Source organism: Symphalangus syndactylus, chromosome 5 (assembly GCF_028878055.3).
Source record: "Symphalangus syndactylus isolate Jambi chromosome 5, NHGRI_mSymSyn1-v2.1_pri, whole genome shotgun sequence".
NCBI lineage: Eukaryota > Metazoa > Chordata > Mammalia > Primates > Hylobatidae > Symphalangus > Symphalangus syndactylus.
This window is the reverse complement of record NC_072427.2, coordinates 31,175,001-31,198,765: the sequence shown is the minus strand read 5'-3', so window position 1 is coordinate 31,198,765 and position 23,765 is coordinate 31,175,001. Positions and strand designations below refer to the sequence as shown.

Sequence of the window (23,765 nt, the reverse complement as noted above, 5' to 3'; positions counted from 1 at the left end):
GCAGGTGGATCACTTGAGCTCAGGAGTTTGAGACCAGCCTGGGCAACATGGTGAAACCCCGTCTCTACAAAAAGAAAAAATTTTAGCCGTGGTGGTGTGTGCCTGCGGCCTCAACTACTCAGAGGCTGAGGTGGGAGGATCGCATGAGCCCAGGAGGTGGAGGTTACAGTGAAACAAAATGGTGCCACTGCACTCCAGCCTGGACGACCTGGGGCACCTGTCTCAAAAAATAGTCTTGTCCCTCAAACAGACTGCCTAAGTGCAGCAGCTTCACCTCTTCACTCCTACCTCCTCTTCTTCCTCTCTACAGCAAAACCCAACACAGAATGGGGTTCAGGGTGAGTATTTAGTTGAGTGATAAATCATTTAAGATTCAAAAAGTCTCCACCTATAGGATTTCTGAACAATATCTTTATTTAGCTCAGGTAGCTGTTCTTACACATTTTTAGACACTTGGGTTAGAATTTTCCCTATTACATTAAATCAATGGTTCTTAAGCTCTTATGCAAGCATGCAAGCACAATGCAGGCTAGAATAGAAAGATTGTTGTGTACAAACATTAAAAATAGACATTTTATTACAAGAGTGTAGAGAAGGGAGACCAATAGAAAGTAATTGAAATACCACCCCCTCACTCCAGCCCTAGTCCTTGTGCCTGGATATGTGCACTCCCTGTGCGCTGTGCTCCCCATAGACACAAGTCCCCAGCCCCTCCTGGACAGCAATAAGGGTCTTACAAGGCCAGAAGGCAGCCCTGTTTGTTCCTGCCTGCAGGAAGGGCAGAGGAATGTGATGTTCCCAGGAACTGTGTCCTAGAGCCATAGGGTCAGATTGCTCAACCTAGTTCAAGCAGTGAGACTACCTCTGTGCCAGTATCCTGGGCTGTCTCTTCCCTTCACTCTTGGCAGCTCCCAATTGTCAAAGATTGGACAAGGTCCTGGTTTGGCCAGTTCTAATTTGCTCAAGCCAGTCAGCACCCCCACAGAGCCACCTAGCTACTGGGCCCAGGGGCTTCCAGAGAGTTCTTCAGAGCTTCTCTGAGGCCTAAGGACCTCCTAACCCTAGCAGGCCACCTGGCTCAAGCACAACTTGGGAAGTCTCCATCAGCATCTATGTGGCCCTGTTTTACCTGTTGTCTCTGGAGGGTGTGCAGAGGCATGTCCACGGTAGGGGCAGGCAGGATCCCTTAGGCTTCCCCACAGCCCAGATAGCAAAACTGCAGCCATATCAGTGTCTGTGAGTTTCAGGCTGAACCTTAGACCACGTAGGCCAGCCCGCTGGTCTGGCTGCCCAACCAGACCAGGTAGACAGAGTCTAGGCCTCAGGGCTCTCAAGCACCTAAGAGCGCAGCTGCATTTGGAAGTGCTCACAGCAGGCATGCTTCATGGTTAGCCCATAGATGGGGGTCATGTCCACCTTCACACCCAGTGGCACACTGAATTCCACCCGCTGCAGCAGGATGGCCAGGAAGAGAAAGACTTCCCAGCGGGCAATGGTCTCACCGATGCACTTCCGCTTGCCCATGCCAAAGATAATCACCTTCTCACTTAACACCTTGTCGATAGCACCATCAGGGGTGAGAAACCGTTCAGGTAGGAACTCAGATGGGTTGACCCATAGCTTCCTGTAACCAGAGGGAGACAGTTGAAGTGGCAGCTCAGGGCTCAGAAGCATCAAGTGAATGGAGCTCCAGCCCCAAAGGATAGAGGACAGGCAAGCAGCCCATGGACAGGAGGATCAATGCAATGATTGTATTAATCATATATAAGAGCTTAAGAGGGTGGACCCAGCCTTTCCTCTGCATCTCTGAACTTACTGGTCATGGTTGATCTGCCACTGGTTTACAAAGACACAACGCCCCTTGGGGATGTAAAAGCCTTTCAGACTTGTGTCTCTTGTGGTGCTAGGGAGAAAGGAAGCTCTGTCAGGCTCAGGGCAACAGGCAAATCTCCCTGTCTCCCATGCCGTGTCCCTCCCACTAACCCTAATCAGGTATGTGGTCCAGAGTAAGACAAGTAACAGACAGCAGTGGCTCCATGGGGCCTTACCTGTGGGGGATGGTGAAGGGGACGAAGGAAGAGTGTCGGAAGGTCTCCAGGATGAAGGCCTCCATATAGGGCAGATGGGATCTGTCAGAGAGCCGGGGCCGCCGCGACCTGCCAATCACTGTGTCTGCAGAACACGGGACAAGATGGATGCAGGGGCTGCCTAGACCTGGCCAGGCCCCTGGCATTGACCCATTTGAAGTGAGCCACTACCTACCTAGCTCCTCTTGGATCTTTCTCTGTACCCTGGGGTTCATCACCAAATACAAGAGGCTCCAAGAGATAGCAGTTGTGACTGTGTCAAACCCTGGACAGGGTAGAACAGAAGAAGTTAGGCAGGCAGCAGGTCAGGGCACTTGAGCACAGCAAGGACACAATGGGGTAACTTATACCAGCTCCAAAGAGGTCCAAGACAATGTTAATGATCTTCTCATCTGACAGCTGGATATTGGCGTTCTCATCCAGCTGCTTCTCCTGACAGTGCTCAATCAGGCTGTCTGTGATGTCCCGGATGTGGCCCTTAGGTAGGGAAAGTCCACAAGTGAGCAAGATCTCAAACCCAGAGCTACCTCTCCATCCAGGTCTGGTCCTTCACTATTCCTAGCACATTTTTTCTGGAGGTGATGCCCCCTGAGGCTGTTGTCCTAGCTTCTGTCTGCCTCTGCAAGGCTCTCTCCTACTACCTTAGAATGCTGCTAGCCCCAACTCAAGGGACATCTGATACACAGCATCTTGTACTGTTATCACCTGGATGTGCTCTTTATCTTCTTCCTATTATGAGGCCAGGAGATGAACTCTTTAACTCTTCCTGGCTCCCTCAACAACTGCCCCAGGGTCCTGCATGTAATGGCTCTTCAGTGGCTATTGCTGTCTGTGGAAGCATGGAAGGGTTAGTCAAGAAAAAGTTCTATTTCCCTGCCAAGGAAGAAGACTATTCCACAACTGGCTTCAAGATCCCAGGTTGAAGCCTTCCTGAGAACTTGCCAAGCCCCATGCAGTTCCTCTTACCTTTGACCTCCCAGGCCCTGATGCCATCTGCTTCCCACCACCCACCTGCCTTTCCCCAGACTGTACCTTCTCAAAGGTTTTGTAGTGCTCCTTGATCATCTTCTGCATGAAGCTGTAGAACCTCTCATTCAGGTCCTTGAAGGCATTCAGGGAAGGGTTGGGCAGGTAGCGAAGAATAGGGATGAAGTCAGCTGGGTTTCCAGAGCCAACCACCTCCGCGAAATTATTATTCAGGTTGACTAGGCTAAGCAGTTCTTGGTGGTTGTGGTCATAGCGGCGGCCAAAGCAAATGGCACAGATGACATTGGTCACTGATACCACCACATACCTGTAGGGGTTAAAGTGCCCAGGCCCTGCCATCAGCTCCTGCAACGTGCTGATCAGGACCTCAGCCTCCTTGCTCACATGCTCCTCCAGGTAGCAGGAGGATGAAGAGGCTGGGTCAGAGGCAATGGAGAAACTTTTCAGGCCATTCTGGGCCAGGCGCCGGCGGGCAGCCCACACTGGTCCAGAGTCTGGGCTGAAGGACATGCTCTGGCCATTACTGATGAAGGTGAAGGTGTAGAGGTCGGGCCGGCCCTTGAAATCATCGCCCTGCCGCACCAGGGCCTGCTGGATGGTGTCCAGGCCGCTCAGCACCAGCACGGGTGTGGAGCCAATGCGGATCTGCAGCACGTCCCCATACTGCTGGCTCATCCTTGACAGTGCCAGGTGAGGGTTCTTCCCCAGGGTCAGCATGTGCCCGATCAGAGGCCAGCCCCATGGCCCTGGTGGATTCTTCAGGCCTTTGGGGACCCGAGGTCTTAAGGCCCTGATTACCCAGAATACCAGGCAGAAGATGACAGAGGCCAGAAGAAACTCTGTGGCCGACATGGAGATTGGGAAAAGCATGATCAGTGTGGGGATCTTGGAGGTGGCTGCTGAGAGAAGGTGCAGAAAGAAAAAAAATCAAGCCATCAGATTGGGGGATGAGTAGAGCCAATATCTAGAGTGTCAGGGAAAGGGGAAACCTTTCCACCAGAACTGCTTACTGGGCATGAAGAAGAGGACGAGGTGGGGAGAAGTTGTTGACCTACCACTGTGGGCTAAGAATTTCACAGTCATTCTTCATTCAGCCCTGGCCACAAATCTATGAAGTAGCCTGCAGTGAGGCTCAGAGAAGGTAAGTAACTTGCCCAAGGTCACACAGCCAAAGTGTTGGGTGCAGACTCCCAAGCCAAGTTGCCTAATTCCAGAATGCTTTCTCTTAACTGCTCTACCAATCTAAAGTGACATCTTCCAATGTCAATTGGTGATTTCCACATAGTACCAGTACTGTTATTTACTTCACATTTTCCTAAAATCAACTTTAAATCTATCTACATATCATCATAAACAATATCTGTGTGAAAGTACAAGTTTGATTTTTCCCCTAACACATTAAAATAAACACATAATCAATGTGTATCACCCCGAGTCCTACCCACCACACTTAGGAAAATCATGTTCTCAGGGGAATTAGGGATCATCTGATCCTTTAGCCTCATTTAACATTTGGGGGAAGCAGCGCTGACTTGCCCAAAGTCCCCCAGCAATCAGTGACAGAGCCAGGACTCAGACTCCTTAGGGACACTTCCCTGGAAATTCCCAGCTGCTGTCACATGTACCTCCCTTTGAAGAGTGGTCAGATCAATGAAGGAATTTTCCCAGAACCCTCAGTTCTCTGCTGCTCAATCCCAGCATGCAGGAAATCCCACCAGACCCCAGGACAGAGTGAGGAAGAGATAGGGGACAGGATGGCCACTTCCCAAACCACATTGCTCTCAGCCCCAGCTCTCTGAGTTCAACTGATCCACAGTTTAAAGGCAGCTGGAGACCAGCTAGATTGAGCTCTTTAGTCAGAGAAATCCAGGCCAGGGTTTTTTTTTGGCTCAATTCTCAATGAATGAACAGTTTGGACCTCCCCCTTTTGCAGGTTACCAGAGAGCAGAGAATAAATGGAAGGTTCTCATGAGGCTGTAAGAAAACCCCAGACTGGAATCAGGGAAATCAGGAATGGATCTAAACTGAAAGGAAACTGAGGCAATACTTTCGCTGTAAGCTTGACCTAAAAAAGGTGTGTAAATTCATAAACCACTCTCTCCAACATGTCAGGCATCTCTGCCTGCTACCCTGGACTGGAGGTCAGTAGACCCAACATTCTAGTCAAAGTGATCTTGGATTGCACATTTTACTTTTCTGGGGTCCAATTTCAACACTGAGAGAGGGTAAGACAAGATCTCTCAGTTCAGAGTACCCAGCTGGATCCAGAGGGAAGAGAAAACACAGATGTGCTGTGGGGAACCTGACAGTCTTACCAGTGAGGCTCCCCACAGGAGAACCTCACAAGACAGGGAGATGGATGGTTCCTACCACAAGTATTATAGTGGAGGGAGGCTTCCTGGAGGGACTAAATATCAAAGCACACTAGATCCCCGAGTCAACAGGGGACAGTGCCAGGCTTTGGTGTGCTATGGTGTCCTCTTCTGCACAATGGGTATCCCAAGGACCTGCAGCCTTTGTAAGATGGTAGGAGGCCAAGGGAGATGTGACTGATGAGTTTTTAGGGACTGGTATTTCCAGCTCCCTGCAGTTGGCAATCTGTCACCCTGATTGTCTCCCAGCAAAGGACAAAGAAGATGGTCAATGAAATAGGAAAGGCCTGGGACTCCTGCACAGATCTGCCTCTATTGTCCCAGCTGTCTAGGACATCTCAGCACTGACAAGCCACCCTTGGGAGGGTAAAATCTGCCAGGGGTAGCTTCTTAGGCTAGAGCAGGGTACAGCTGGTAAGAATCCAGCCCACTCCCTCCATCCACCCTGCCCACCCAAGGAGAAGCCCCTGTCATCAGAAAGCCTGAGGGAAGAGCTGCACATATTCCAGCCTGCCAGGTGGCCTTGATGGGGAAGCCCCAAGGTGGGCAGAGAGTCACTCACTAGAGGATGGAGCTGGAGCCTGGGTCCTTAAGTCCTGAATGAGATGCCATCTGTATCTAGAGGTCTGGTACCAGCCGTGGGACCATGGGCAAGTCCTCCTCTTCCCCTGGCCTCAGTTTCCCCACTAGGGGGCTAGACTGCCTGGTCACTAAAAACACTCTGAGCCTCCCTTTTTGGAGGTGCTAGACAGGTAGCTACCTAAGAAGTCCTGAAGGCACCAAAATGCTCCTTTTATTGGGAGAGAAGGGGCAAGCCAGAAGCCCCCCAGCAACTCACCTGTGGCTGTAAGGAGGTACTGAGCTGAGCTGGGAAGGGTGGACTCTTGCAGCCTGGGATCACAAGGATCAGGGAAGGTTCCAAGGAACTGTCACCTTCAGGGTGAGGGTGAAGGCACTGCCACCTTTATAGGCGGGCTTGTACGTGTGGCCACGCCTCCTTCCCTGGAGCGAGCTGAGATGGAGGGAGGAGCAGCCTGAACCGGGCTGGTCTCTCTGGGATAGGAGAGAAAGGTGGCGGAGGGGGGAGGGGGGCAAGAACCCACTATGGCACTATGGGACACCTCATCTCGGTGCCTGTACATAGAGGGGTGAGGGCTGGGGACACCTGGAAGCCCCAATTCCAAGGCGTCCCAAGGGCAGTGCAGAACCCAGCCGAGGAGGGGGTTTGAGAGAGAAGTCCCAGGACAGCCCGAAGAGAGGGTACGGGAAGTTCCATCCTGGGGCGCGGGGACTCCTCTTCGTCATTTTTGCACCCACTGGAACGCTGGGCGTGCAGATGCCTCCCCAGCGCTACAGCCTATCCGGACTCGGCAGGCGGGGACGGGGCTGCCCCGTGGTGACCTTCTTCCCGGGGTTACTGAGTCCCAGCTCGCGTGAGAAGCGCTGCGACCCCAGCCCTGAGGTCACGGGGGCCGGAAGGCCACAGGCGCCGCGGGGCTGGCCTTGTCCCCTAGAGCCCGGGCGACTAGCTGAGGTTGGCGCCTCTTGATTGAAGGATCGGAATGGATGGCGAAGGCGCAGGCGCACTGAGCGCTCACTAGCGGCTCCTCGCCGCCTCTAGGATCGCCTTAGTCCTGATTGCAACCCGCGGTCCCTCCAGCCAGGACCCACCGGCCCTTGAGGGTTCTTCTTGGCTCCCGGGGTTGCTAGTGCTTTGATTGGCGGAGCACAGAAATCCGGCGGCGGGGGGCCAAGGAAAGACTCTGGGGCCCAGGGACCACGGAGGGGGCACCTGGCGCGGAGCCCCCACCCCACCCCCGGCTAGCTTGCGTGAGCCGGCGACATCCCTCTAGGGGGCAGAGGTCAGGCGGCCCGTCCCCGCCCCACCTGGCCCGGGGGCGCGGTGCCCAGGCGTTGCGTGAGAAGGACCGGAGGCCCGCGCAGCCACCCGGCCGCCCCATTCCCCGGCCCGGCGCGGGTCTCGCAGTCACGCGAGGGTGGAGGGAGTCGGGGCGGGGCTCTTAAAGGGCCAGCCTCGCGCGCGGCGTGGGGTTGGGGTGGAGGGAGAGGAACTGTCGAAGGGTGGCGGGTGCGCGATTGAATAAGGGGGTGCAATGCAAAGGGTCTAGGTCTGCGTGCGGCTTCTGCCTGCAAGGAGAGGCAGCCTGCATGTGTCCGCATCTTCGGTCCACGCCTGTGGCACGACACGAAGCCCCAGTGCCACCTGGCATGGCCTAGCTGCCTGCCTCCGACGCTATCCCGCCCTCCGGAGCCTTCCTGTTACAGGGTTTCCAGGAAAAAAAAAAAAGTTGTATTTGCGTGCCTAGCTCAACCTGGCCCCAACTAACATCGTTACCCGCCATCCCCAACGTGCTCCCCAACCCGGTGGCATCACCATCCGTCGCTGGTCCAGGCCAGAAAATAATCCCCTCACCTCCCACTCCGGTTATATGCGGCCTCGTGCATTGCACAAATATTTACCAAGCAACTACTATGTGCCAGGAGCTGTTCAGAGGCCCTGGCGATTGACAGAGAAGGGAACACAGCTGACAGCACTCCTAATCTCGTGGAGTTTACATTCTGATGGAAGGAGACAAGTAATATGCCCCAAATCTAGAGAATATCAGAGGGTAAAAAGTGCGGTTGAAAAAAATTAAACAGAAAAGGCGTAGGGATTACGTGAGGGCAGATTGCAATTCAAAACGAGGTGGTCAGAGAAGGCCTTGCGGAGAGAGGCAGGAGTGTGGAGTCAAGAATCAATGCGCATAGATATCTGGATAAAGAGTGTACCTGGGCAGGTGCGGTGGCTCACGCCTGTAATCCCAGGACTTTGGAAGGCCGAGTCGGGAGGATCGCCTGAGGTCAGGAGTTCAAGACCAGCCTGGCCAATATGGCAAAACTCCGTCTCTACCAAAAATACAAAAATTAGCCGGGCGTGGTGTCGCTCGCCTGTAATCCCAGATGCTGAGGCGGTGAGGGGGGGTTGGGGAGAGTGGAGTCAGGCAGGAGAATTGCTTGAACCTGGGAGGCGGATGTTGCAGTGAGCTGAGATCGCGCCACTGCACTCCAACCTGGGTGACAGAGTGAGACTCCATCTCAAAAAAAAAGACTGCAACTGGCAGAGGGAACAAGCAAAATCAAAGCCTCCCGCCACCCCCCACCACAGTGGTTCTTGAAGGACCGAGCAGTACCAGGGATGTGCAGAGGTCATGTGACTGGGGAGTTCTCCTGGCATGTAGTCCCAGGGGATGGGATGCCGATGAGGGACAGCGCCCTGCCCCATGTGCAGGGAGCACCCCATTGAGAAACATGAGACTTCCTCTGTGCGAGATAGAGACATGGCTGGGGTGTAAGAGAAGCAAGGTCACTTGGGCTACTGTGCTAAGAATAGGAGGCACATTTCTCTGCTTGGCATGTGCTTTGGCATCTGTCCAGCTCCACTGCCACAACTCATCCAGGGCCCATCATTGCTCCCTGGAGCACTTAGCCTCCACCTAGGTTCCCATTTGCCTTTTGCTCCTTCCAATTACTTCTCCATCCTGTGGCACCCAGAGTGGTCCTGTCAAAAATGCAAAAACTCATTCCATCACCACCTTGCTTAAACTTCTTTGGTAGCTCCCACCACTCTGAAGACAAGAATGAGAATCTTTAGCAGAACCTACCAGGCCTGCCTGCTTCTAGTTCTAGTGTCCCCTACCTTGAGTCTCAGATAAAACATCACTTCCTCTGGGATGCCTTTCTGGATTCTCCCCCCAGAAAATTAGGTTTCTCCTGGTCGCTGTTTCCAGCACTTCTCCATGGTAATTCTTAGGACACTGGATACTTGCTATAGCCCCGACCCAACCTGCCACTTCTTTCCGTATGCTCTAACAAGGAAAACCAACCTGCAGGAAATTGATCTGATAAGCCAAGTCCAGGCAAGATATTAATAACTGGTAAAGGAATTAGACACAGCTATACTATACGCAGGCCAAATGGCAAGAGAGATGTTGAATCCAAAGTGCTGATTCTATAATGGTGGAATTTAGGCAACAGAACAGGCAGGAGACAAGGGAGGTGTTGCTGGGCTTTCTCAGCGTCCTTCCAATTATTCTACCCTCTGCATCTTTGATTCAGTCTGAGGAGCTTCATGGTACCCAAGAGAGGTCTGTCCTTCAATCCTAGTTGGAGCTAGAGCCACAGAGAATGAGCCTCTGTGGAAGCCATGGCAAGGAAGTAGAGAGCAAGGCACTCAGATCCTCCAACATGCTCTGCAGCATAACCTCTTCTTCAGCTTCCCAGGGTGCCCCCACCAATGCCCCAGCTCTGGAAAATCATGGCAGCCTGGTCACCAGGGCTGGAAGACCATCTAGTGCTGGGGCTCCCAACCAGGGACCCTTCTCTTGATAGAAAGTGCATTGCTTTGCTTGCATTATCTAAGAGGCTCTTGACTCCTCAAAAATTCATTAGCTAATAAAGCCAATTCCTCTCTCACTTCTTAGGTGGAGAGATGGGTGCCAGAAAAGAAAAGGCCCAAGTACGCATGGCAAATCAAAGCAGAGCCTAGAACTCCAGCTTCTTGCTTCTAGGACAGGGCCCTTCTCACCATAACTTATCATCCCAGACTATAAGTGAAGCCCCAGGGGGCCAAAGGTAGACAGACTCAGTCCCTGGGCCAGGGCCCCCCACCTCTCCACACCCCTGGACTGGTGCACTGGGATTACAAAAGATGTTGCACTTCTCATCACCAAGCCGTGTCTTGGCTAACAGTTCACAATAACAGGAAGGGGGCCCACACTGAGCACTGGGCAGAGGAGGGAGTCAGGCAGGAGGTTAGAGGACCTTGGCCTGGAGCTGAGCACTCAATCCTGGGTCAAAGTTTGCATGCCTTTGCGTGAGAAGCTCTTTGGCTAGGATTCCCTAGTGATCAATACCAGGAGCAGGGGCAGAAGTGCTGGGGAGGGGAAAGGGCTCTGGGCTGGAGAGATGGAGACAGCTGAGAGGGCTTAGCCCAGCAAAATCATCAGCCTAGGGCTTTCAGTGAGCCCTGCTGAAGGCTGTGGACAAAGGGGACTGGGAGACAAGCAAGACCCACAGCAAACCCCTGCCCCATGGTAGAGATGGGAGACATACCCTAGACAAGTCCTGTGATGAGTCTGGAGATGCTGCAGGAGCTGTGAGGAGGCTGGGGCAGGAGGGGTGTTAAAGGGATGCCCCCTAGAGAGTGGAGAACTAGAGAAGGGCCCTGGAGTCTAAGGAGCATAGGAAGGGCATTCCTAGCATGGGGAAGAGACACAATGTGAACAACAGATGGTAGTGGGAGGTCAGGGTGAAGGCAGTTTGGGTGGATGTGGAGAACTGGGACTTGTCTCCCAAAGTGTTCTCACCCCACCCAGCCACCCTCTTCTCCTACGGAGATCTGAGCCTGAGCATCTTCCCTTCCTCTCCTGCCTGTGCCCAGAGAGCCAGAGAGATTGAGTTTGCAGGATACAGGGCTCAGATGGGGCAGCTCTTGGCTCCCTGGCTCTTGGCTGCTATAGTTAGGATGACAGTACTTTCCCAGGGCAGTCTAAGCCTGTCGCCCTGGAAGAATTGTTAGAAGTGCCCTCTTTCACTCTCAAAAGATCCTGGCTTGGATGATAATAAGTTATATAGTCACTCCAGTGATGGTGGGCATGGGTGGGTTTTGGGGGCCCAGCATCTGTTCTCCCTTCTTTTGGCAACACCACATCAATTGTCATTTCGAGATCACCTCACCCCACTCTCAGCTAATAGGGTTACTGTAGCTGACCCACCCCAGGCCAAGCCAATGAGAACACTATGGGAGTTTCCCAACACCCCCTGCCTTCTGTCGCTCACCAGAGTGCAGTGGTGCGATCTTGGCTCACTGCAAACTCCACCTCCTGGGTTCAAGCAATTCTCCTGACTCAGCCTCCCAAGTAGCTGGGATTACAGGCTCCTGCAACCACATCCAGCTAATTTTTTTTTTTTTTTTTTTTTTTTTTGTATTTTTAGTAGAGACAGGGTTTCACCAAGTTGGCCAGGCTGGTCTTGAACTCCTGACCTCAGGTGATCCCCCTGCCTCGGCCTCCCTGGGATTATAGGCGTGAGCCACCACGTCCAGCCCCCTATGGGAGTTTTGATGAAATCATTGGAAAAGAGAGGTTCTCCTTCTGTCAGGGGTGGCTACACTGGCTAGAAAATAAGTCTGAAACTGCCAGTAGTCATTTTTTAAGGAAGCCGGCCTTAGAATGATACCTACTCAAGGAAAAGCAGATCTGGGAGATGAGGGGAGGAAGAGGGGGAAAAATTGAAGACATTAAGCCTCTAGATCCAGTTATTCCTGAAGTCAATGAAGTTCAACCATAGAAGGTCCCTGTTAAAAAACCAATATCACCATCACCTCCCCCTTCTCTTCCTGTCTGCCTCTTTTTCCTTCTTCTTCACCCCTGCCTCATTCTCTTCCTTCTCTTCCCTCTCCTCCTCCTCCTCTTTCTTTTCTAGTATGAGGTGGGTTTGGGGGACTTACAGCTGCAAGAACCCAAACCTGCCAGCCAGGAAGGCTTACCCAGCAGAGCTCTCTGAGTGACTAAAGCCTGGTACTTGCAGGCCCCAAGAAGGCCTACCCAGGTTGAACAGAGTCCTAAGAGGTTACTTCTATCTAGCAGCTTCCCACTGGTCTGCTTCTGTACCTAAATGGCCACCATCCGAACCACTTTGGGAGGCAAATTGTATCTCCAGAAGACCCCGTGATGGTGTCAAGTTGTTGGCTGGCCAGTTCCTGCGAGAGAAGCCATGCGCGTGACATTGTTGATCAGTTGAGTCTGCGCTGTGTCACTGTGCAGTTCCTCCTGCACTCCCAGCAGTCTGGGAGCAGAGCTCACCACCATGGAGGCTGGAGGCTTCTTGGCTCCAAGCAAACAGCCAACAAGGGAAAGGAGGAGAAAACGGAACCCAGAGAGGGTTGCTATGGAAAGGCTATAGACAGGAGCTGTGGCCTTCAATAGAGGGTCGCAGCTAGTGCTCAAAGACCCTGCAGGGAAGCAGCCTACATGTTCCAACCTCACTCTATTCGTGCTCTCTGTCCTGCTGGTGCCTTCCATGAATGGAACCTAACTGGAAGCCAGGATGCAAAGAGTCCATGAATGCAGCCTGCATAAGTTAGCCCTCTAGGACGGTGGGTAGAGAAGGGTGGAAAGTGAGTCTGGAGAGACAAGTGGAAAGCATCTAGCACTCTACCCCAGGGCCTTTGCACTTGCTCCTCCCTTCACCAGCAAACTTTTTTTTAAAGCTTGCTTGCGTTTGCCTTTCCCCCTTCCCCAATTTTTATTTATTTATTTTTCATACAAATATATGGGGTACAAATGCAATTTTGTTACATGCGTAGATTGCGAAGTGGTAGGGTCAGGACTTTTAAGGTACCCAAAAGCACTGTACAATTACCCATTAGGTAATTTCTCATCATCCACCCCCTTTACCAGAAAACTCTTCTTTCCCAAAATCCTCATGTCTTACTTCCTCAAATATCACTTTCTCAGTATGCCTTCTCCTATAGTTTTGTTTTTGTTTTTTTGAGACGGTCTCGCTGTGTTTGCAGTGGCATGATCTCAGCTCACTGCAACCTCTGCCTCCTGGGTTCAAGCAATTCTCTTGCCTCAGCCTCCCGAGTAGCTGGGATTACAGGTGCCCACCACCACACTCAGCTAATTTTTGTACTTTTAGTAGAGATGGGGTTTCACCATGTTGGCCAGCCTTGTCTCAAACTCCTGACCTCAGGTGATCCACCCTCCTCGGCCTCCCAAAGTGCTGGGATTACAGGCGTGAGTCACCACGCCCAGACTCTCATATAGTTTGGATGTTTGTCTCCTCCAAATCTCATGTTGAAATGTAATCCCCAGTGTTGGAGGTGGGGCCTGGTGGGAGGTGACTGGATCATGGGGTCGGATCCTCATGAATGGTTTAGCACCATCCCATTGGTGTTAATTGAGTTCTCGCCCTAAGTTCATGTGAGATCCGATTATTTAAAAGTATGTGCCACCTGCCCTCACCCTTGTTCCTGCTTTCTCTTGCACCCGCTTCACCTTCTGGGATGATTATAAGGTTCCTGAGGCCCGCACCAGAAGCAGATGCTGCATCCATGCTGGTACTGCCTCCAGAACCATGAGCCAATTACACCTCCTTTCTTTATCAATTACCCAGTCTCAGGTATTCCTTACCTTCCTTGGCCATCCCACCTAAAACTGTTACCCTGACTCATAGTTTCTATCCTTCTCTCTACTTAATTTTATAGCACTTAGAGACTCCAAACATACTGTATATTTTGCGTATTTATGTTGCAGATAGGCTATATCCCTCAACTAAAATGCAAGCTCCAACAGAGCAGGCACTTTGATCTGTTGTGATCAATGCTTCATCAATAGCACCTAGCACATAGTAGATGCTAAATAGACAGTTGTTAAATAATTGAATATAAGCGTGGCAGGCCCCCAAGTGGGAAAATACACAAGATTTGAAGTGGCAGAGGCCTTGTGTGAGAGTCTGGTTCCTGGTAGGCAGGGCACCAAGTCCAAGACAGTCAGCTGAATGGATCTCCTCAGCTCAGATGCTTTTTAAATGCCTGCTAGATGGTCATTAATCATTTTGCTCCCAGGAGATAGGTGATCAGGTACACTCCTGCCTTAAGAAGTTCATCTTGGTCTGGCCTAGCTTAGCACCCTGCCTTGTGCCAGCTTCATTCTATCCAAGGCCAACATCTGGGCTGGGTCTCACTGCCAACCACATGGCCATGATCCTCAGACTTTCCCAACTCCTCCAATTTTAAAGTCTCCAGGTTCCTCCCAACAGGATGGCTTCTCTCTCCACACTCCAGATACAACACAGTAATCGGGGGAGATCAGGCTCTGCAGCTGCTCTCAGCAGGATTGGGACAAAAATCCTCCACGTTTTGGTGGGTGGGGAAGGGCTATGAAGATCCAGCCTCCGGGATGCTGCTCAGAGAAAGCTGGGGAGCAGGTGGTTAAGAGCTTCTGGACTGACCCTAGATGGAAGGTAGTGGAGATGCAAGGAGATCTTCTTTTTTCTTTCTCTTCTGCCTTTAATAACATCAAATATGGTTAATTTAGGTCCATATTATAGATGAGAATTTGACTAATCCTTCTCAGGTTAGCAGTTTATTATTGCACAAATGTTTCCCAAGCCAATGAATTGTGAAAACAGCCTTGCAGGGGAATGTTTGACCTACTGAAGGGCATGTTTGGCGTGATCAGAGGAACACTGTTTCCAAGTTAGTAATGCCTCTTTACATATAAACACTGATGTTTGTTGATAATGAACATTCATGTCCTCTAATCAAAGCAGAGCCTCTGGGGACACTTCTCTATCAGCCAAGTGCTCCTAGAAGTGTTCTGCCCTTGGCCGGGCGCGGTGGCTCAAGCCTGTAATCCCAGCACTTTGGGAGGCCGAGGCAGGCGGATCATGAGGTCAGGAGATCGAGACCATCCTGGCTAACACGGTGAAACCCTGTCTCCACTAAAAATACAAAAAATTAGCCGGGCGTGTTGGCGGGCGCCTGTAGTCCCAGCTACGCGGGAGGCTGAGGCAGGAGAATGGCCTGAACTCGGGAGGCGGAGCTTGCAGTGAGCCGAGATCGCGCCACTGCACTCCAGCCTGGGTGACACAGCAAGACTCCGTCTCAAAAAAAAAAAAAAAAAAGAAGTGTTCTGCCCTGGTTGGAATGTGCGCCCCAATTTTCATGTGTTGGAAACATAATCCCAAAATTCATATGTTGATTGAAGGTAGTGAGGGCTTTGGGAAGTAATTAGGATTAGATAAGGTCATCAAGGTGGTACTCCCATAATGAGACTGGAGGCTTTATAAGAAAAGAGAGACCTGAGCTGACACCACACTCTTGCCTCTTACCATGTAATGTCCCCCTCTGTGTTTTGGTGTTTTGGCTTGTTTTGTTTGTTTGTTTGTTTGTTTTTGAGATTGAGCCTCACTCTGTCACTCAGGCTGGAGTGCAATGGTGTGATCTCGGCTCACTACAACCTCCACCTCCCAGGTTCAAGTGATTCTCCTGCCTCAGCCTCCCAAATGGCTGGGATTACAGGCATGCACCACCACACCTGGCTAATTTTTGCATTTATTTAGTAGAGACGGGGATTTCACCATATTGGCCAGGCTGGTCTCGAACTCCTGACCTTAAGTGATCCACCCATCTCAGCCTCCCAAACTACTGAGATTACAGGTGTGAGCCACGACGCCTGACCTAGTCAGTGGTATCCTGTTATAGCAACCGAGAACAGACTGAGATGGACATGCTCCCACGGTCTTTGCCAAGGAGGTAGCCTATTCAGATCCACTGGGGTGTCCAGCCAGTGAGGGCCACTCAGCCAACTTACGAATCCTTTTCCAACTCAACTGTTCCGTCACTTGTAGACACCCAATAGCCCTTCCCCCAATCTTGATTTTTCCTCCTTCTTGGCACTCACCACTCTTGTTTTGTCTAGGAACCCTCCATCTTCCTTTCTAGAACTATGTGCTTCAGGGGAAGCTGACCCCAGCCCCAGCCTCAGAGAGTGGGTCTTGGCTTATCTGAACCAGTCATTGTTGCCCTGGCTATCTTGCTGCTGATTTAATTAAACATAGATCTGTGACATGATTCTGGCCAATGATAAGTGGGAAAAAATCTGCTGGGACAACTTTTAGGAGAAGGTTTCTTCACTCTTCAAAGGGACACATGAGAATGAAACTAGACCCCTGTCTCTCACCATATACACAAATCAAATCAAAATGGATTAAAGACTTCAATCTAAGACCCCAAACTATGAAATCACTAAAAGGAAACATTGGGGAAACTCTCCAGAACTGGACAAAAATTCCTCTTTTCTATTTTTCTTTTTTTTGTAGAGGCACAGTCTCAACTATGCTACCCAGGCTGGTCTCGAACTTCTGGGCTTAAGGTATCCTCCTGCCTGGGTCTCACAAAGTGCTGGAATCATAGGCATGAGCCACCTCGCCTGGCCCGGACAAAGATGTCTTGAGTGATATCTTACAAGCACAGGCCGAAGCAAAAATGGACAAATGAGATCTCATCAAGTTAAAAGCCTTCTGCACAGCAAAGGAAACAATCAACAAAGTGAAGAGACAATCCACAGAATGGGAGAAAATATTTGCAAACTACCCATATGACATGGGATTAATAACTGGAATATATAAGGAGCTCAAACAACTCAATAGAAAAAAGTCTAATAATCCGGCTTTTAAATTTAATCTGGCAAAAGATCTGAATAGACATTTCTCAAAAGAAGAAATACAAATGGCGGCCGGGTGCGGTGGCTCACGCCTGTAATCCCAGCACTCTGGGAGGCCGAGGCGGGCGGATCACAAGGTCAGGAAATTGAGAACATCCTGGATAACACGGTGAAACCCCGTCTCTACTAAAAATACAAAAAAAAATAGCCGGACGGGCCCGGCGCGGGAGGGAGCGAAGCAGAGCGGGCAGCGAGCGAGATGCAGCACCGAGGCTTCCTCCTCATTCACCCTCCTCGCCCTGCTGGCGCTCACCTCCGCGGTGGCCAAAAAGAAAGATAAGGTGAAGAAGGGCGGCCCGGGGAGCGAGTGCGCTGAGTGGGCCTGGGGGCCCTGCACCCCCAGCAGCAAGGATTGCGGTGTGGGTTTCCGCGAGGGCACCTGCGGGGCCCAGACCCAGCGCATCCGGTGCAGGGTGCCCTGCAACTGGAAGAAGGAGTTTGGAGCCGACTGCAAGTACAAGTTTGAGAACTGGGGTGCGTGTGATGGGGGCACAGGCACCAAAGTCCGCCAAGGCACCCTGAAGAAGGCGCGCTACAATGCTCAGTGCCAGGAGACCATCCGCGTCACCAAGCCCTGCACCCCCAAGACCAAAGCAAAGGCCAAAGCCAAGAAAGAGAAGGGAAAGGACTAGATGCCAAGCCTGGATGCCAAGGAGCCCCTGGTGTCACATGGGGCCTGGCCCACACCCTCCCTCTCCCAGGCCCGAGATATGACCCACCAGTGCCTTCTGTCTGCTCGTTAGCTTTAATCAATCATGCCCTGCCTTGTTCCTCTCACTCCCTAGCCCCAACCCTAAGTGCCCAAAGTGGGGAGGGACAAGGGATTCTGGGAAGCTTGAGCCTCCCTCAAAGCAATGTGAGTCCCAGAGCCCGCTTTTGTTCTTCTCCACAATTCCATTACTAAGAAATACATCAAATAAACTTTTCCTCCCCCCCGCCAAAAAAAAAAAAAATAGCCGGGCGTGGTGGCAGGCGCCTGTAGTCCCAGCTACTCGGAGAGGCTGAGGCAGGAGAATGGCGTGAACCCGGGAGGCGGAGTTTGCAGTGAGCCGAGATCGCGCCACTGCACTCCAGCCTGGGTGACAGAGCGAGACTCTGTCGAAAGAAAGAAAGAAGAAAGAAAGAAAGAAAGAAAGAAAGAAAGAAAGAAAGAAAGAAAGAAAGAAAGAAAGAAAGAAAGATGGCAAGCAAGTATACGAAAAGGTGCTTGACATCATTGATCAGAGAAATGCAAATCAAAACTACAATGAGATATCCTCTCACCAGTTAAGATGGCTTTTGTCCAAAAGACTGGCAATGACAAATGCTGGAGAGGATGTGGAGGAAAGGGGACCTTCGTACACTGTTGAAAATGTAAATCAGTGTAAACACTATGAAGAACAGTTTGGAGGTTCCTCAATAAACTAAAAATAGAGCTACCATATGATCCAGCAATCTCACTGTTACGTATACACCCAAAGAAAGGAAATCAGTATGTCAAAGAGATATGTGCACTCTCATGTTGACTGCCGCACTGTTCACAAAAGTTAAGATTTGGAAGCGACCTAAGTGTCCACCAACAGACGAATAGGTAAAGAAAATATGGTGCATATACACAATGGAGTGCTATTCAGCTGTAAAAAGAATGAGATCCGGCCGGGCGCAGCGGCTCACGCCTGTAATCCCAGCACTTTGGCAGGCCGAGGCGGGTGGATCATGAGGTCAGGATATAGAGACCATCCTGGCTAACACGGTAAAACCCCGTCTTTACTAAAAATACAGAAAATCAGCCGGGCGTGGTGGCGGGCACCGGTAGCCCCAGCTACTCGGGAGGCTGAGGCGGAAGAATGGCGTGAACCCGGGAGGCGGAGCTTGCAGTGAGCCGAGACCACACCACTGCACTCCAGCCTGGGCAACAGAGTGAGACTCCACCTCAAAAAAAAAATAAAAAACGAATGAGATCCTGTCATTTGCAGCAACACGGATGGAACTGGAGGTCATTATGTTGAGTTAAATAAGCCAGGCACAGGAAGACAAACTTCACATATTCTCACTTATTTGAGAGCTAAAAATTAAAACAATTGAACTCATGAAGAATGATGGTTACTAGAGGCTGGGAAGGGTAGTGAGAGCAGGGAGGGAGTAGGAATGATTAATGGGTACAAAATATAGTTAGAAAAAATGAATAAGATCTAGTATTTGATGGCACAACAAGGTGGCTACAGTCAATGTATTAGTCTGTTTTCACTGTTGATACAAGACATAGCCGAGACTGGGCAATTTACAAAAGAAAGAGGTTTAATGGACTTACAGTTCTGCGTGGGTGGGGAGGCCTCACAATCATGGCAGAAGATGAAAGGCACATCTCACATGGTGGGAGACAAGAGAAGAGAGCTTGTGCAGGGAAACTCCCCACCACCAGATCTCATGAGACTTATTCACTATCACGAGAACAGCACAGGAAACACCTGCCCCCATGATTCAATTACCTCCCACCGGGTCCCTCCCACAGCATGTGGGAATTCAAGATGAGACTTGGGTGGGGACACAGCCAAACCGTATCAGTCAATGAAAATTTATTGTACATTATTAAATAACTAAAAGAATAGATGTCTGTAACACAAAGGAAGGATAAATGTTTGAGATGATGGATACCTCATTTAACCTGATGTGGTTATTACACATTGTATGCCTGTATCAAAATATTTAATGTGCCCCATAAACATATACACCTACTATGTACCCACAAAAATTAAAAATTAAAATTAGGCTGGACACGGTGGCTCACACCTGTAATCCCAGCACTTTGGGAGGCCAAGGTGGGGTTATCACTTGAGGTCAGGAGGTCAAGACCAGCCTGGCCAACATAGTGAAACCTTGTCTCTACTAAAAAGACAAAAGTTAACAGGAGTGGTGGCATGCACCTGTAATCCCAGCTACTTGGGAAGCTGAGACACGAGAGTCACTTGAACCCAGGAGGCAGAGGTTGCAGTGAGCCAAGATCGTACTACTGCACTCCAGCCTAGGTGACAGCGAAACTTCGTCTTCAAAAAAAAAAAATAATAATAGGCCGGGTGCTGTTGCTCACACCTGTAATCCCAGCACTTTGGGAGGCTGAGGCGGGCAGATCACAAGGTCAGGAGATCAAGCCCATCCTGGCTAACACAGTGAAACCCTATCTCTACTAAAAATACAAAAAATTAGCTGGGCATGGTGGCAGGCAACTGTAATCCCAGCTACTCGGGAGGCTGAGGCAGGAGAGTGGCATGAACCCAGGAGGCAGAGCTTGCAGCAAGCCGAGATTGTGCCACTGCACTCCAGCCTGGGCGACAGAGCAAGACTCCATCTCAATAATAATAATAATAATAATAAATTAAATTAAATAATTGCAAGGTGTGGGGAGTTTTTCTGAAAGGGGGATATGTGGCAAGAGATACACTCTAGTCTCTCTGACCTTTGTCAGGTGTGGGTGATGTGATGGCCAGAGCTACTGCAGCCATCTTGTGACCACAAGGGAGCCAGCATGGGGGGAAGCTACATTCAAAGATTAGCAGTGCAAAAATGCAGAAAGATCCTGCATTTTTCAGGATCCTGGTAATAAATAGAGGATCCACTCAAACAGGATTATTAGGAGAATTTAATAAGGGGGCTATTTACAAAAGTGCAGGCAGAGCATAGAGAGACTAACCCAGGATAGGGTAGTACCATTGGACTAGTAACAGAGGGGAGCCCTCACCACCTTGGGCCTGAAGGAGCAAGGGGCAGGAACCCAGAGAGACACTATAAGGAGAGGAGAGCTGCCTAGCAGGTGTCTTCACAGAGAGGGTCTGGAGGGGAACAACCCCAAACTCATTCTCCTCCTACCCGCCCATCTTATGCCAGTGCCTTCCATTGGCTGAACCCGACAAGAAGCCAGTGAGTGGGGAGCCCATGGACAATATGCAGAGGTTATCCTCCCAGAACACAGAGCCTCGCAGAGTGATCTAGAGGACAAAGGATTTTCAGCACTACCTGGGCCTGCAATTATCTTTTTCATCTGTTTGCCTGCATATTGGCAGTCTCCTCCCTGAAGGCAGGAACTGTCTTACTGCTGTAAGTTTCCTCCTAGAACCGTGGATGACTGCACAACTTATGCTCAAAGAATATGGTTGAGCACCCACTATGCGGCAGGCATTGTACTAGAAATCAAATGAAGCCAGGTGTGGTGGCTCACGACTATGATCCCAGCACTTTGGGAGGCTTAGGCAGGAGGATTGCTTGAGCCCAGGAGTTTAAGACTAGCCTCGGCAACATGATGAGACTGTGGCTCTACAAGAATTTTTTTAAATTAGCCAGGCATGGTGGTGTGTGCCTGCGGTCCCAGCTATGCAGGAGACTGAAGGGGAGGATTGCTTGAGCCTGGGAGGTCGAGGCTGCAGTGAGCCATGATGGTGCCACTATACGCCAGCCTGGGCAACAGATCAAGACTCTCAAAGAAAAAAAATCAAATGAATAAAACATAGCATGCCTCAGTTGTTCACAAGCTGGAGAGGGAGAGTAAAACCAAAGCAATATGGCATCTTGGTGTCATACCAGGAGAGAGACATGCCCAAGGAAGGAGGCTCTGACCAGAGTAGGGCCTGGAGGAGGTGGGCCTGGTACCAAGTGTTGAAGGACTTGTTTTAATGGAGAGGTAAGGATGCTTTGTCATTAATGCATCATAATATTGCAGTGTGAGTAAGTATCTCTAACCCAAAAGCAATGCATTTCCTTGAGGGTGTTTGTTGAATGGGGAAGAAGTGGTTGGAAGGAAGGTTGGGTGTTCCAAACAGAGGGAACATCATGTGTGCATGCAGAAAGACAGAAAACTAGAGAAACTGTCCCCACTGGCTGGTGGGAAAATTGTGTGAGGAGAAAGGGATGGGAAATGAGGTGAAAGAAGAGAGTAGGAACTGGCTCACATGTTGAGCTGAGGAGTTCAAGCTTTGTTCCGAATGCCTGAAGAAATTGCTAAGGGATTTTGATTAGGGATCTGACATGCTCAGATCTGCACTTCAGAGACTTCACTTGAGTGGCAGCGTGGAGTGTGGATTGGAAGGATGAGGGAGCAGAAAGCCTTAGAGCTTTGTGTGGCTACTTAAACTTAAAATTAGGCCAGGTGCAGTGGCTCACACCTGTAATCCCAACACTTTGGAAGGCCAAGGTGGGCTTGTTGCTTGAGCCCAAGAGTTCGAGACCAGCCCGGGCAACATGGTGAAACTCCATCTCTACAAAAAAATACAAAAAATTAGCTGGGTGTGCTGGCATGCATCTGTAGTCCCAGCTATTTGGGAGGCTGAGATGGGAGAATCACCTGAGCCCAGAAGGTCAAGGCTGCAGTGAGCCAAGGTCGTGCCCACTGTACTCTAGCCTGGGCAACAGAGTGAGACCCTTTTTTAAAAACAAACAAAAAAACTAGCATTCACCTCATAGGGTGGCTATAAAGCTATAACAGAGATGGTTCATGTTAACTATGTAGCACAGAGCTCGGGGCATAGTAGGTGCTCAATAAATCTTAATGTATTATTCCTTGCAATTTCCATAAAACCAATGCAGGAAATGCCCCCAAGCAGAGTCTTCCTAAAGCTCTTGTGCAGGTGAGCATCTTTACTTATGAACACTAATTGATTCAAAAAATGTTTTTCTGAATAGGTGTTCCTCAGTAACTATGGGGAATTGGTTCCAGAACCTCCCCCCAGCCATGGATACCAAAATCTGTGGATGCCAAAGTCCCTAATATACAATGGCATAAAATTTGCATATAATCTTTGCATAGTATTTGCATATAATTTATACTTTAAATCATCTCTAGATTACTTGTAGTATCTAATACAACGTAAGTGCTATATACAGAGTTGTTGGCCGGGTGCAGTGGCTCACGCTTGTAATCCCAGCACTTTGGGACGCCAAGGCAGGCAGATCACCTCAGGTCGGGAGTTCGAGACCAGCCTGAGCAACATGGAGAAACCCCATCTCTACTAAAAATACAAAATTAGCTTGGCATGGTGGCGCATGCCTGTAATCCCAGCTACTAGGGAGGCTGAGGTAGGAGAATTGCTTGAACCTGGGAGGCGGAGGTTGCGGTGAGCCAAGACTGTGCCATTGCACTCCAGCCTTGGAAACAAGAGCAAAACTCCATCTCAAAAGAAAAAAAAAAGTTGTTAATTATACTGTATTATTTAGGGAATAATGGCAAGAAAAGCAAGTTTGTACATGTTCAGTACCGATGCGACCATCCATCTTTTTTTCCGAATATTTTCGATCTGTGGTGGGTTGAATCCATGGAACCTACAGATACGAGGGCCAACTATGTGGCTGTGTGCCAGCCCCTGCGTTGGAGCTAGAGATAGGAAGAAAGGTAGAAGCTGCCTTGGCCTTCAAGGAGCTCAAAGTCCAGAGGGGTGACGGTGTTATGGATGCTGCTAAGGAGGGCAGTATGGAGGCTGTGGGAACTCAACTGTGGGGGAGCTGAGACCCAGACAGTGTGGTGACAGCTGAGCAGGATATAAAACGATGAGCCAAAGTGGCCGGGGAATGCAGGGTGGGGAGAAGGTTTCAAGCAAAGGAATCAGCTTTGGAGAAAGACAGTAAAGGTGGGGGCAAGGGTGACATGGGGGGCAACAGAGCCAGAGAGTGAACAGGAACTGCTGCTGAAGCCTTTTGGTGCTAAGCAAAGGAGTTGGTTTTATCCTGAAATCTCTGGGGAATATTGAAGCACTTTTAAAAGGGAAGTAGTCAACATAACTCCAGAGTGGCTCAAATGAAAAAGACTGAAAATATCCAGTGGTGGCCGGGCACGGTGGCTCATGCCTATAATCCCAGCACTTTGGGAGGCTGAAGTAGGTGGATCATCTGAGGTCAGGAGTTCAAGACCAGCCTGGCCAACATGGTGAAACTCTGTTCCTACTAAAGATACAAAAATTAGCTGGGCATGGTGGTGGGCGCCTGTAATCCCAGCTACTCAGAAGGCTGAGGCAGGAGAATCATTTGAACTTGGGAGGTGGAGGCTGCAGTGAGCAGGGATTGTGCCA

At 50.3% G+C, this 23,765-nt stretch overlaps 1 protein-coding gene and 1 pseudogene across 5 annotated transcripts in view; one reads left to right on the top strand and one right to left on the bottom strand.

Moving 5' to 3' along the window:
• Positions 1-391: 391 nt before the first annotated feature.
• CYP1A1 (cytochrome P450 family 1 subfamily A member 1) overlaps positions 392-23,765 on the bottom strand; it is a 35,759-nt gene continuing 12,385 nt past the window's right edge. Inside the window, exons 1-7 of one of the 5 annotated variants that reach the window (XM_055277782.2) lie at positions 6,285-7,431; positions 3,120-3,973; positions 2,438-2,564; positions 2,263-2,352; positions 2,049-2,172; positions 1,817-1,903; positions 392-1,624 (exon numbers count right to left, since the gene is read on the bottom strand). In XM_055277782.2, coding sequence (XP_055133757.2) covers positions 1,339-1,624; positions 1,817-1,903; positions 2,049-2,172; positions 2,263-2,352; positions 2,438-2,564; positions 3,120-3,944 — 1,539 coding nt within the window. In that variant the 5' untranslated portion in view covers positions 3,945-3,973; positions 6,285-7,431 and the 3' untranslated portion in view covers positions 392-1,338. Of the gene's footprint in view, positions 1,625-1,816; positions 1,904-2,048; positions 2,173-2,262; positions 2,353-2,437; positions 2,565-3,119; positions 3,974-6,284; positions 7,432-23,765 lie in introns of those variants that run through there. The other 4 variants (XM_055277784.2, XM_055277783.2, XM_055277786.2 and 1 more) reach the window with 4 other exon arrangements.
• On the top strand, positions 16,937-17,649 carry LOC129482259 (midkine-like; annotated as a pseudogene).